Genomic DNA, 13,721 nt, shown 5'->3' with positions numbered 1-13,721 from the left:
ACGTGTACATAGAACGTGAAGTCTCATCACGTGATATGGACGTCGCGCCTCTTTTGTGGTTGCATTTTTTGTTATAAAAACAAATTACGACATTAGGTAATTATTCTATTTTCGTGTATTTACATAACGTTTACATGTATTTTAAAATGTATGGATGTGTTTCAGCCAATGACTGGTTTCAGCCCAAGCCAGTTTTAGGTTAGATTTAGGTTTAGGCAGCAATATGGCGACTCCCATAAATACAGCATTAATGTCCTCAGTTCATTCTCTTCTTGAACTGTTGTTGTAGATGACAGTCTGAATTATATTTTTAGAGTAGTGCATTTTCCTCTAAATGTAATTTAGTTGTAAAAGTCTTCGAACGAAATGCCTACACCAGACTAAAAGAACGTTTTGCTTGAATGAATTTCCAAGGCTGCGCTACAGTGCTATCCTTGGTTGCGCTTACCCCCAAAAGACTCTAATTGCACGTTGAATACCCTAGATGGCGGTGTTGCCACAAGAAGCCTAACCTATAACCTTACTGAACAAAAATTGTAACGCAACATGCAACAATTTCAAAGATTTTACCGAGTTACAGTTCATATAAGGAAATCAATCAATTGAAATGCATTAGGCCTTAATCCATGGATTTCACATGACTGGGTAGGGGCGCAGCCATGGGTGGGCCTGGGAGGGCATAGGCCCACCCACTTGGGAGCCAGGCCCATCCAATCAGAATTAGTTTTTCTCCACAGAAGGGCTTTATTACAGACAGAAATACTCCTCAGTTTCATCAGCTGTCCGGGTGGCTGTTCTCAGACAATCCCGTAGGCGTTAGGTGATCACTGGATGTGGAGGTCCTGGGCTGGCCTGCTTACACGTGGTCTGTGGTTATGAGGCCCGGTTGGGCGTACTGCCATATTCTCTAAAATGACGTTTGGTAGAGAAATTAACATGAAATTGTCTTGCAACAGCTCTGGTGGACATTCATGCAGTCAGCATGCCAATTGCACTCTCCCTAAAAACTTGAGACATCTGTGGCATTGTGTTGTGTGGCCTTTTATGGTCCCCAGCACAAGGGGAGCCTGTGTAATAATCATGTTTCAATAAGCTTCTTGATATGCCACACCTGTCAGGTGGATGGATTATCTTGGCAAAGGAGAAATGCTTACTAACAGGGATGTAAACTCATGAAACATGGAACCAACACTTTATAAGTTGCATTTCTATTTTTGATCAGTATAGACTGACACTAATATGAATATACTGTAGGGGATCATTTTAAGAAATACAGTGCCTATAGAAAGTCTACACCCCCTTGAACTGTTTACGTTTTGCTGTCAGAAAATTAAATCTAAAAAGGATTACATTACATTTGTTTTCATACAGATCTATACAACCTACTCTACTACACATTTCCAAAGTGATAGAAAGTCATAGAACATTTTCCAAATTGGAAAATTAGTACTTGGTGGAAGCACCTTTGGCAGCTGTCGCAGCTGTGAATCATTTTTCAAAAAATTCTACCAACTGCACAACTCTTAGGGCGACATATATCCATTGTTTTTGTCAAAATTGCTCAAGCTCATTCAATTTGGTTGGGAATCATTGGTAGACGGCAATATTCATACCTTCTTTATTTTCAAGCAAATTTAAGTCAGTACTGAGACTCGACCACTCAGGAACACTCAACACCTATTGGAAAGCCATTCTGGTGTGTCTTTGGCATGAATATCTTTGTAATGTAAGATGCACAGGTGTCTTTCTTTTCACTTTGTCATTCAGGCCAGTAATATGGAGTTAATGCAAAGTTGTTGATCCCTATGTATTTTTAAGTATTATTGTGGGTATGCTTGTCACCTTCAGGGACTGGGGAACATTTTCCATAACTTTCTTTTACTTTGAAAATGTGGAGCAGGTTGTGTAGACCTGTAGGAAAAATATCTAATGTAATCCCTTTTTAGATTTCATTAAAGGCAGAAAAACTTGAAAACAGTTCAAGGGGGTGTAGACTTTCTATAGGCACTGTAATATGTGCAAATTTGTACCTGTGTGAGGTATTAAGTGGGTTTTCAGGGTAGTCTTGTGTTTTAAGTAGTTTTGTCTTGGCTTTCTCTGCTCCAAGACACTGGACTGTTACTATCTACCTGTCTACTTTTTTAATATATATAAATAATGCCCTACCCAAACCTCATTCTTTCATTGTACAAGTATAGTTCTACTGCACCCAGTCACACAGAATGTGGTCAGTAAAAGAGAAAATTGTCATTTTAATGTTTGACCTACCCTTACAATTAGAATCCTTAGTTGCTACATCCATTTTTGGACTAAGGCTATTGATTATTCAGGAATATGACTTATAAATGCCTCATGAGCTTAGTTCAATGGTCGTACCCCATCAGAACTCAAAATATAAGCTTGTTTTAGGCCTAATGATTGTAAACAATGTAAATGTCAACAATGTATAGCCTCAAAACATTGTTAAATCTATAATTATGTTTATCATGGATGGTCAGTCCTTGCATCCATAGCTATGTCTATACATTTGAGAGTGGTTACATTTCTCCAGGCCCATCCCGCAGCTTTTTACTAAAACACAGGCGGGGCGACCCTTTGTTATTGTTTCAACTAAAGATCTTAGCTTTAAAGGGATAGTTCACCCTAATTAAAAATGTATATATTGGTTTCCTTGCCCTGTAAGCAGTCTATGGACAAGGTAGGACACAAATCCATGCTTTGATTTAATCTGTGCTTCATGTCAAAATCATCCTAAGGTATCAACAAAAATGTATTGTGTAACTCAATGAAGTTACTTACAGATGATGTGGACATGAAGCATGGAAATGTTAATATAGGTACCATTGATTTGCATTGGATTTGTGCCAAAAATGCTAAAAAGCTAGCATTTAAAACAGTGGCCAAATAAACAAAACCAAAGCATGGACTGCTGTCCATAGACTGTTTACAACGTAAGGAAACCAATGTAATTTGGGTGAACTATCCCTTTAACAAAATAGATTTGATAAAGACGACAATAAAGAGTAACAGATCCAATAGAAATATGATTATTTCATGAGTTGGATGATCAATTGTGCAAATTATCTGAATGTATGCTCCTTTTGACGCAAAGATTCTGATGAAATGTGGGATGGTTTTTGGTTAAAAAAAAGATGTGTTTTGTGGAATTTGTACATTTTGGAGAACGTCTTTATAACATTGTATATCTGTCGTTATACAGTCCACTCCCCAGGGTATTCTTGTCACTGGTACTGTGAGTTTGCTACTCTAAGCAACAATCATGAGGGTCTCAACAAGCAAACTCCAGCAGATGGCCATTTACACCACCTTGTTGACTGGTGCTGGCTGCGGCACAATGTATTACCTTCTGCAAAGTAAGTATCACTCAGTGTAGGTGTTTCCATGGATCATTCATTGTTCTTTAATGTTAGAGAGTGAATGTAATAAAGTGAATGAAAGCAAAATGTGCTCATGTAAGTATTTCTGCCTGCCACTCTTTGTTTTCTTTGCTAGAGAACTTCTCGCGGTCGGACTACCACCGTCTAGCCCTGGAGCAGCTGAAAGCCAACCAGAGAGCCATGGACAGTCTGGGAGCACCACCCCTGAAGGTCCACAACATCCACCTGTCTGACCGACACAACCGGGTGGAACCTTACACCGCTGAGGTAGCTCTCTGGGGGTCATTCCTCCTGTATGGGAACCAACTAGGAGCATCACCAGCATTGCCATTATCCATCACTGTTTGCAAGATATTAATATAACTTTTTATGTTTCAGATCAAAATCCCAGTGACAGGATCTAAAGATGGTGGCTACCTCTACACATCCTCAGTAAGAGACCCCCAAACACTTGGGTAGGTACTCATCAATATTATTCTATATAAATACACTCTTAGAGGAAATTGATTGATCCATATAATGCAATTGCATGCTGTTGTTCATCATACAGTACCCTTCTCCCTTTCCCTGGCGGCACTAGGTGGAATTTAACGCAGGCAGTGCTGCAGCTTAGAGAGGGTCAGCGTATTGACCTTCTCACCTTCACACCACCGTCAAATAAGACAGAGGGACTTGAGACAGGCAGCTGGTCCTCCTGATCTGCTCACCAGTCACCAAAACTACAGTGTGATGTAGGTAGAACTGCTGCAATTGTCCCCATGTCATCAGGCATGGCGTCGCCATAGCTTTATGAATTGAAGTGTAGATAGTCATATTTGAAAAAAGCACCAGAGTGCAGTGCATACCATTGGACACTAATTTAGACAAAAGGGCATACACAAGCTGCCTCTTGGTTTGGAATAACCACAGTAATGTTGATGATTTGACCAATGTTTATTGATGCTACTGTGTACATGACATTTACATACAGGGAAAATGAAAAAAGTGCTACGTCCATAAAATGTCATGCATATTCATTTTGCTCAGTGCTGTCCTGAGCAAAATGTTCATCCTCCTTGGGAGAATGAAAGGACAATGACAGCGCAGCAATTGTGTCATATGCAGTGGTAAAAAACAACAACATATTCCTAGTATAATACAATGCATCTTATGAACATTTCTCCAGATTAACAATGTAAATTGGCAGTGTTGGGGAAGCTACTCTGAAAAGAGTTTACCAGCCACCAATTACTTCACACTGGAAGATGTTAAGTAAACGATATTACTCAATCTGCAATGTTATAGAATACAAATAGCAAGAACAGATAACTCTGTACTATGATGTTAACAAAACGTGTCATTTATCCTATTAAACACACACAAAAAAAATTGTTTCAGGTGAGAATTAGCCAGGTCTGATGACCAACATTTTTTTGGAAAATTCTTGCCTACTTTTATTTTTGCAAAAAAAGTAGTGTTTCGTTCCATTAGTTACCTACACCACTAGATGGCAATAAAGTCATTAACTATTGAAAACACTACAAATATTTGAATTTAGTTGAACTACCACAATGTGCAAAATGTAGTTGAATTACTAACTGAACCACATTTAGTTCAGTACACCCCAACACTGGTAAATGCTTAGTCCAAAGCCATATCTTAATATCCAGCACTTGAGAAACATTTAGGCAATGGTTCCAGTTGATCTGTACAGTATCTGAACAACCAGAAATGTTGTCTCCCAACCCTCAAAAGGAGGTATTCTATGTTTTCAGATTGATTTATTTGGATGTGACATTTTACAGGGAAAATTAGATCTGTAAAATGTGGGAAATAAACGTGGAAATAAACAGTCATATGGCTTTATACAAGTTATGATAGCAAAATACATTGTACTTGTGAATTCTGAACATACTGTATGAACATTAGGAAAATAATGGCAAACAAGCAAACATGAACCACAACATTAAACAGAAAGTGAAAGAATGGCACCAAACAAACAACGTCAGGAGTTTAATTCATTAAAATGCAATGCAGGCAAACAGAGATATAGTTTGGCTTGTGGAGTAGAGACAGTGTGGTGTGTGGTAAACAATATAGAATCAGTAAAGAGTCCATCTACAGTAGGAGTTCTCATACCCATCTATCAGAAGATTATCTTCTGTAGGGAGCTGAATGGCTCCTCAAACCTGAACCGCTTGGAGACGGCCTTCGCATCCTGAGACAGTCTCGGGGTCGGGCATCGTCGTTCTGCATTATCCTATGGTGTAGGCAGCCACTACTATCAACTCATAAACAAACAACAAAATGCGCATCCAGAGGCTGTGCTCCTAATGGCCAGTGATTTTAATGAAGGGAAACTGAAATCAGTTTTACCCCATTTTTACCAGCATGTCACCTGTGCAACCAGAGGCGACAAAACTCTAGACCACTTTTACTCCAGCCACAGAAATGCATACAAAGCTCTCCCCTGCCCTCCCTTCAGCAAATCTGACCATAACTCTATCCTCCTGATTCCTGCTTACAAGCAAAAACTCAAACAGGAAGTACCAGTGTGGTACAGAAGTGGTCCGATAAAGCAGATGCTAAGCTACAGGACTGTTTTGCTACACAACGACTGGAATATGTTCAGAATTTATCCAATAACATTGAGGACTTTACCACATCAGTCACCGGCTTCATTAATAACTGCATCGACGACGTCATCCCCACAGTGACCGTACGTATACAGTGCATTCGGAAAGTATTCAGACCCGTTGACTTTTTCCACATTTTGTTACGTTACAGCCTGAATCTACACACAATACCCCATAATGACAAAGCAAAAACAGTTTAGACATTTTTGCAAGTGTATCATTTTTTTTTTATATCATATTTACATAAGTATTCAGACCATTTACTCAATACTTTGTTGAAGCACCTTTGGCAGCGATTACAGCCTTGAGTCTTCTTGGGTATGATGCTACAAGCGTGGGACACCTGTATTTGGGGAGTTTCTCCCATTCTTCACTGCAGATTCTCTCAAGCTCTGTTAGGTTGGATGGGGAGCGTCTCTGCACAGCTATTTTAAGGTCTCTCCAGAGATGTTCCATCATGTTCAAGTCCAGGCTCTGGCTGGGCCACTCAAGGACATTCAGAGACTTGTCCTGAAGCCACTCCTGCGTTGTCTTGGCTGTGTGCTTAGGGTCGTTGTCCTATTGGAAGATGAACCTTCACACCAGTCAGAGTCCTCTGGAGCAGGTTTTCATCAAGGATCTCTCTGTACTTTGCTCTGTTAGTTTTTCCCTCAAGCCTGACTAGTCTCCCAGTCCCTGCCGCTGAAAAATATCTCCATAGCATGATGCTGCCACCACCATGCTTCACCGTAGGGATGGTGCCAAGGTTTCCTCCGACGTGATGCTTGGCATTCAGGCTAAAGAGTTCAATCTTGGTTTCATCAGACCATAGAATATTTTTTCTCATGATCTGAGAGTCCTTTAGGTACCTTTTGGCAAACTGCAAGTGGCCTTTCATGTACCTTTTACTGAGGAGTGGCTTCCGTCTGGCCACTCTACCATAAAGGCTTGATTGGTGGAGTGCTACAGAGATGGTTGTCCTTCTGGAAGGTTCTCCCATCTCCACAGAGGAACTCTGGAGCTCTGTCAGAGTGGCCATCTCCCTGACCAAGGCCCTTCTCCCCCTATTGCTCAGTTTGGCCGGGCGGCCAGCTCTAGGAATAGTCTTGGTGGTTCCAAACTTCTTCCATTTAAGAATGATGGAGGCCACTGTGTTCTTGGGGACCTTCAATTCTGCAGAAATGTTTTGGTACCCTTCCCCAGATCTGTACCTCAACACAATCCTGTCTCAGAGCTCTGGACAATTCCTTCAACCTCATGGCTTGGTTTTTGCTCTGACATGCACGGTCAACTGTAGGACCTTATGTAGACAAGTGTGTGCCTTTCCAAATAATGTCTAATCAATTGAATTTACCACAGGTGGACAACAATCAAGTTGTAGAAACAACTCAAGGATGATCAATGGAAACAGGATGCACCTGAGCTCAATTTCAAGTCCCATAGCAAAGGGTCTGAATACTTATGTAAATAAGGCATTTCAATTTTTATTTTTTTACTACATTTGCAGACATTTCTAAAAACCTGTTTCCGCTTTGTCGTTATGGGGTATTCTGTGTAGATTGGGGGAAACATTTATTTAATACATTTTAGAATAAGGCTGTAACGTAACAAAATGTGAAAAAAGGGAAGGGGTCTGAATACTTTCCGAATGCACTGTATCCCAACCAGAAGCCATGGATTACAGGCAATATCCGCACTGATCTAAAGGCTAGAGCTGCCGCTTTCAAGGAGCGGGACACTAATTTGGATGCTTATAAGAAATCCCGCTACGATCTCCGACGAGCCATCGAACGGGAAAAGCATCAATATAAGACTAAGATTGAATCCTACTGCGCCGGCTCTGACGCTCGTCGGATTTGGCAGCGCTGCAAACTATCACGGATTACAAAGAGAAAACCAGCCGCAAGCTGCCCAGACAAGATAAATACCTTCTATTCCCACTTCGAGGCATGCAACTATGAACCATGCATGAGAGCACCAGCTGTCCTGGACGACTGTGATCTCGCTCTCAGTAGCCAATGTCAGTAAGACCTTCAAACAGGTTAACATTCACAAGGCCATGGGCCAGACGGATTACCAGGACACGTACTCAGAGCATGCACTGACCAACTGGCAAGTGACTTCACTGACATTTTCAACCTCTCCCTGACCCAGTCTGTAATACCTACATGTTTCAAGCAGACCACCATAGTCCATGTGCCCAATGATTATTGCTACTCACAGATACTTACACTGACTCTCCAACACGCACACATGCATATTGACACCACTCACATAGTTTAGTTTTGTCTTTCAAAATCCTATTTTCCCTAAGCCTAACACTATACCTAGCCCTAACTTCTAAACCTAACCTCCAACCTTAACCATAATTGTAACCCTAAATCAAATCAAATTTATTGGTCACAGTTTTTTTAAGAACCTGAGCCTAAAACATAATTTTTCCTCATGGGGACTGGCGAAATGACCCTACTTCTCAGAATTTTCCTTTGAGGACTTCTACAAGGATAATTAAACAAAAAAACACACACACACACTTTTACACTGCACATTGACTCGGTACCGGTACTGCTTGTATATAGCCTTGTTATTGATATCAATTGTGTTATTATTTTTTGGAATGTTCTTTTCTTACTTTTAACGCTGCATTGTTGGGAAAGGGCTCGTAAGTAAGCATTTCACAGTAAAAGTATACAACTGTTGTATTTAGCGCATGTGACAAATAAAATTTGATTGATTTATTTGATTTGATTTAATACCAGACAAAAGGTAGTTCCGCGCTATTTACTACCGAAGTGAGAAAATGCTAATTATCTGTTGTATTGTAGATGTCTCTGACCAAATAGTATGAGATCATTTCAATTCACAATGATGACCTTTTTTCAGAGCATTTCTGTTTGGTTTTTCTCTCCCGTGCATTGACGGACCACTCAATAGTGCAGAGAGTGATGCTTCAAAGTCACGTTCCCTCACATTCCAATTTGCCTAGATTAGAGCTACTAGCCAAGCTAGCCAAGATATCACTCACTGGGCACTTTCAAAATCGAGATGAAAACATGAATACAATGTAACACAAACAAAATGTAATATGGTCAGAACTATAAATCTCTCAGAATGAGTACTGCCGTTGACCTACACAGCAATCATCTCTAAAGCACAGAAATACATACAGCAGCCCCAACACAATTATTAACACAAATATTCACCCACAATTCCACATCTCTGATGGTATTCCATTTTCAATAAACATTTAAAAAATCCTTTCTTAGACTTATGCCTTCCCTGTAGCTCAGTTGGTAGAGCATGGTGTTTGCAACGCCAGGGTTGTGGGTTCGATTCCCACGGGGGGCCAGTATGGAAAAAAATAATAAAATGTATGAAATGAAATGTATGCATTCACTACTGTAAGTCGCTCTGGATAAGAGTGTCTGCTAAATGACTAAAATGTAAATGTAAAATGTTATGTTGTCATTGATTAGACTTGTGCAGTCATTGATTAGATTTGTGCAGTCATTGATTAGACTTGTGCAGTATTTGTGCAGTCATTGATTAGACTTGTGCAGTCATTGATTAGACTTGTCAGGAATTAGGCTATAGTCATTTGTGAACAAACATATTGCACATGCGGTTTCAAATGAATAGGAAAGTTCAATGTTAAGATGGTGACCATCAAGCTATTCAATGTCTGGAATGCCTTGAGCTTTATACAACATTGAAGTCATTGGACTAATAATTAAATTAGTAACTTTAGTGCATATAGTTAGTAGATGAGCAGCTGGTCCTAATGGTAGTAAGAAGCCACAGCTTTCTGCCATCCCTCTAGCCTGCTCTACTCTAGTCAGTGAGGCGTTTCAGATGCTAGAGCAGGGTTTAGGGTTAGCTTGTTTACCCTCCTACTCAGGCAGAGGGAGACAGGTGGTATTTCCAACTCACTGCACAATAAATCCCCCATTCCCTGCAGTGGGGCTTGGGGTATTTACCGTTCGGAATGTGAGTGGCAACTTTCTGCAAGTTGCTGACTCTCCTCAGCGCTTACATTTTAGTAATTTAGCATATGCTCTTATCCAGAGAGACTTACAGAAGTGAGTGCATACATTTTCGTAACTTTTTTTTCTCTGTACTGTTCTCAGCAGAGCAAAGCTGGAGGAGGGACCTTGCTCTTCAGTCCTGACCTTTCCTCCTCTTCCTCAGGAACATGGCTATGTACTCCATCCCTGTGCTCTTCTCCACACACCTCTTCACTATGGCAAACTTCCCCCTGGAGAAAGATAGGGGACTTAACATTGAAGGACATGCCTTAATAATGAGCACACTGCCCCTTACAACAGGATCAAAACACATAGGACTACATCGTGATAAACCATTTATTAATAGGTCTTAGAGAAGGCTAACTATAGCGATGATAGTGATTGTTAATGTTGATTATGCATTTTGGTGGATAATCAAGATTGTAATTTACATCCAACTGGTCTGTCTTCCCTTGATTAGAAATGTATAGTGAAATTGAATGATTGGGAAATGGGCAATAAGGTGGCACAAACCATCAATTGTTGTCATGGTCACTGAATAGGTCTTTGTCTCCCTGCATTCCTTCTTGATTAAATCGTTATTAAACCAATGCGACCTTCAAGCTCACCCAACCATTGCTTTTAATTACCCACTTTAGTGCCCAGAAAGAGAGCCTGGGTTCATCAATGACCTCATGCAGTATTATTGGCTGGCTAGATGTCACGAAGTCTACCGAAAGTGGCTCCTCTCCCTGTTCGGGCGGCGCTTGGCCGTCGTCGTCGCCGGCCTACTAGCTGCCACCGATCCTCTTCGTTTGGTTTTGTCTGGTTTTGTGTTAGGTAATTAGTGGGGTATTTAGTCTTGCTGTCTGGGTTTAGGTTTTTGTGCGGGATTGTTCGTTTGTTGCCTGTCGTGGGGTTTATGTGGGGTGTTTTAGTTTTCTACATTATTTTTGTAGAAGACGTTTATTTTGTTGCTGGACTGCGCTCCAACCATTTTGAGGTGGACATTGTTATTTTTGGTGTGGTACGTTTTTCCTTGTTCATTTTCCTATTGGATTTGTTGGAACTAGGATAATAAACACCCTACTCCGTATATGTGGTCTCCTGCGCCTGACTTCACCCCCCATCACTCTAGTGAGCCGTGACAGTAAGGCTCCAATGACTGTCTACCCTCAGAGTTTATCACGTGCAGTGATATTCAGGAGTCAGCAAATCAAGTCTTCATACATACACACGTAAGGACTATAACATTTATCTAAACTATCTAGCATAAGGCCATGCCCAATACTTTAACATAATTACAATATGTTTTCCAACTGTTGTAAATAAGTGTGTTAGTAGTAGTAGGTTCCGAGTAGTGCCATCCATGCCTCAATCCAGTTATTCACAGCGGTATGTCTCTAGCCTTTAGCCCTGGCTGACGTTGTAAACCCTGACGCTGATAAACCCATTCATGTCCTCGGTGAGAGTCACACTGAGGACCAGGTGCATGGGCTCTCTGCTGTGTGCATATGAGAAAGGGATTATAAAGCAGAGGGTAGGTGGGTTAAGGTGAGAAGACGCTCAGCCCAAACAGGATCACTCTCACCACAAATTAATAATCTTGAAAAAAAAAACGATAACTTAATATATATTTACCTGACTAAGTGTTTACACGACTACCTGGACAAAATTGGCCCAGGCAAAAAGTTCTGTGAGGGACTAAATTCAGCATATTCCCAAGAGGCCTGATTTCAGCACTCAAACTCATGTTATAATGCTTGTGTGACTTGTAACTTATAAAAATGAAACTCCCACAAGCTATTTTACACATGGTCACACCTACACACATGGTCACTCCTACACACACACACACACACACACACTTAGATACTACTGCACTGTTGGAGCTAGCAACACAAGCATTTCACTACACCTGCAAGAAGATCTGCTAAATATGTGTATGTGACCAATAAAATGTGATTTGATTTGACACACACATTTTGATAAACTAGCACAGAAGAGCTGTAATGATAAGTCACTAGTGTGTTTCCCCAACATCTCCAGGTTAAAGGTATGGCCATGCAGCTACGGGAGGTCTGGCTCGAACTGGATTACAACATATTACCTCTGAATCACAGACAGCTTGGCAGCCCAATTAGCATGGCTTAGCCTACTCCTCTGTTGCACTGACCAAATCAAAATGTTATTGGTCTCATACACATGGTTAGCAGATGTTAATGCGAGTGTAGTGAAATGCTTGTGCTTCTAGTTCTGACAGTGCAGTAATATCTAACAAGTAATCTAAGAATTCCACAACAACTACCTAATACACACATCTAAAGGGATGGAATAAGAATATGTACATAGAAATATATGGATGAGCGATGACCGAGCGGCATAGGCAAGATGCAATAGATGGTATAAAATACAGTATATACATATGAGATGAGTAATGTAAGATATGTAAACATTGTTAAAGTGGCATTATTTAAAGTGACTAGTGATCCATTTGTTAGAGTGGCCAATGATTTGAGTCTGTATGTAGGCAGCAGACTCTGTGTTAGTGATGGCTCTCTGTTAGTGATACCATGCTGACTAATTACATTATTTAAGGGAATTAACTCACTAGTACTGAACCTGGCCAACTGTAGTTTACAATTCAACAAGTTATGCACTGGAAAAGATTGTAATACTGTAACTTGTCTCAGCTGTCCAGATAAACCATGAAAAAAGATAAATAGATAAGAGTGCTAATCAAAGAGTGTCCATGGTTTTGGAATAGATTAGATGCTTTTGTCCATGCTTTTGCATGACAAATCTCCTGTGACTTCAGTTCTCTTTATGTTCGGTATGTCAATGGCTAGATTCACTTGCCAGTCTTGCACTCACAGCTGGGGAAAGTGACTAGTCAATGGAGATCTATAATTGTATTTCTTTGTCATCCTGAAATCTTTAAATTGAAAACAGCGACTACAGCTGGGAAGTTGGTTTGCCGTCTAGTGCAATGTCAAATACCTGAATCTATGTTAAAAACAAAATGGTCCTTGATCTATAGTAAATTATTAGATGGACATCCAATTGATGGTGCCTGAAGTTGTTACCACATTAAACACTGATTGAAAAGGACAACCATGCACTATGATTGAAAGCATCCCAAGTTAGGAACATGATTAGAATATTATACACCAGGCAGAAAATAGCCTGTAGCTTTTTTAATAACCCCCAACCTCTTTGCCAGGTATAACGTTGTACACGTCCCGAAATGGCTCGGTCCTGATTGGGGTTTTGATGCTGTCCAGAAGAAGCGCAGTGGCTCCCCGGTTCGTCTCGACCTGACGGCGGCTTCTCGCGTTGATGATCCGTGGACTGGCTGGTGGAATCATTCTTGGTTAACCTGATGAATACTCTGTCAACAGAAATGTGCGCTGTTGGGAGCGTAACAAAGTGTCGTTTCTTTTACTGCGTTTTGGAGAAGTTTTCCAGTTAGGGCATTTCTGACCAAATTTACAAATGTAATTCTAGCCAATCACCCTGTGTATAAGAACATACCCAAATGTTATCCGCAGTTCTAAAGCAGTCAGGCAGAGAAACAGTTGTTTGACAGGCTGCTCTGATAACCCTCTTGACAAAAGTCACTATAGCTCTGAGGCAGTGGCTGATAATAGCTCATCATTTTTGCATCGCCCCGGTGCCCCGGTTGGACGGGGCCGGCTCATTTTAGACCATTCCATTGGTCGTAA

At 40.7% G+C, this 13,721-nt stretch overlaps 1 protein-coding gene and 1 long non-coding RNA gene across 6 annotated transcripts; one reads left to right on the top strand and one right to left on the bottom strand.

The window, feature by feature from the left end:
- coa1 (cytochrome C oxidase assembly factor 1) lies at positions 1-11,092 on the top strand. Of its 5 annotated transcripts, none has more exons than XM_029704993.1 (6): positions 3-96; positions 3,221-3,374; positions 3,514-3,665; positions 3,777-3,853; positions 3,979-4,129; positions 10,656-11,092. In XM_029704993.1, the coding sequence occupies exons 2-5, from the start codon at positions 3,281-3,283 to the stop codon at positions 4,094-4,096; spliced, it is 441 nt and encodes a 146-aa protein (XP_029560853.1). In that variant the 5' UTR covers positions 3-96; positions 3,221-3,280; the 3' UTR covers positions 4,097-4,129; positions 10,656-11,092. The 5 variants fall into 5 exon arrangements, with proteins under 5 accessions (XP_029560848.1, XP_029560853.1, XP_029560851.1 ...); XM_029704991.1 differs by lacking the exon at positions 10,656-11,092 and adding an exon at positions 10,123-10,261 and having other exon boundaries at positions 4-96; XM_029704989.1 differs by lacking the exon at positions 10,656-11,092 and adding an exon at positions 10,120-10,258 and having other exon boundaries at positions 4-96.
- On the bottom strand, positions 10,085-13,635 carry LOC115157083 (uncharacterized). The gene is made up of 2 exons (XR_003868384.1): positions 13,209-13,635; positions 10,085-10,247 (listed from the first exon to the last, which is right to left on the bottom strand). It is a non-coding gene; the product is annotated as an uncharacterized LOC115157083 (long non-coding RNA).
- Positions 13,636-13,721: the final 86 nt, after the last annotated feature.

The sequence above is a fragment of the Salmo trutta genome, chromosome 21, assembly GCF_901001165.1.
Source record: "Salmo trutta chromosome 21, fSalTru1.1, whole genome shotgun sequence".
NCBI lineage: Eukaryota > Metazoa > Chordata > Actinopteri > Salmoniformes > Salmonidae > Salmo > Salmo trutta.
The sequence above is the reverse complement of the archived record's forward strand: the minus strand, read 5'-3'. Positions and strand labels throughout refer to the sequence as shown.

What these genes read in the sequence shown, in the direction of transcription:
- coa1 (XM_029704988.1), top strand. Translation starts at nt 3,281, where the DNA reads ATGAGGGTCTCAACAAGCAAACTCCAGCAGATGGCCATTTACACCACC. An exon ending in AATGTATTACCTTCTGCAAA is followed by an intron (nt 3,375 to 3,513) that starts GTAAGTATCACT and finishes TTTCTTTGCTAG; the next exon opens with AGAACTTCTCGCGGTCGGAC. An exon ending in AGAGACCCCCAAACACTTGG is followed by an intron (nt 3,854 to 10,119) that starts GTAGGTACTCAT and finishes TACTGTTCTCAG; the next exon opens with CAGAGCAAAGCTGGAGGAGG.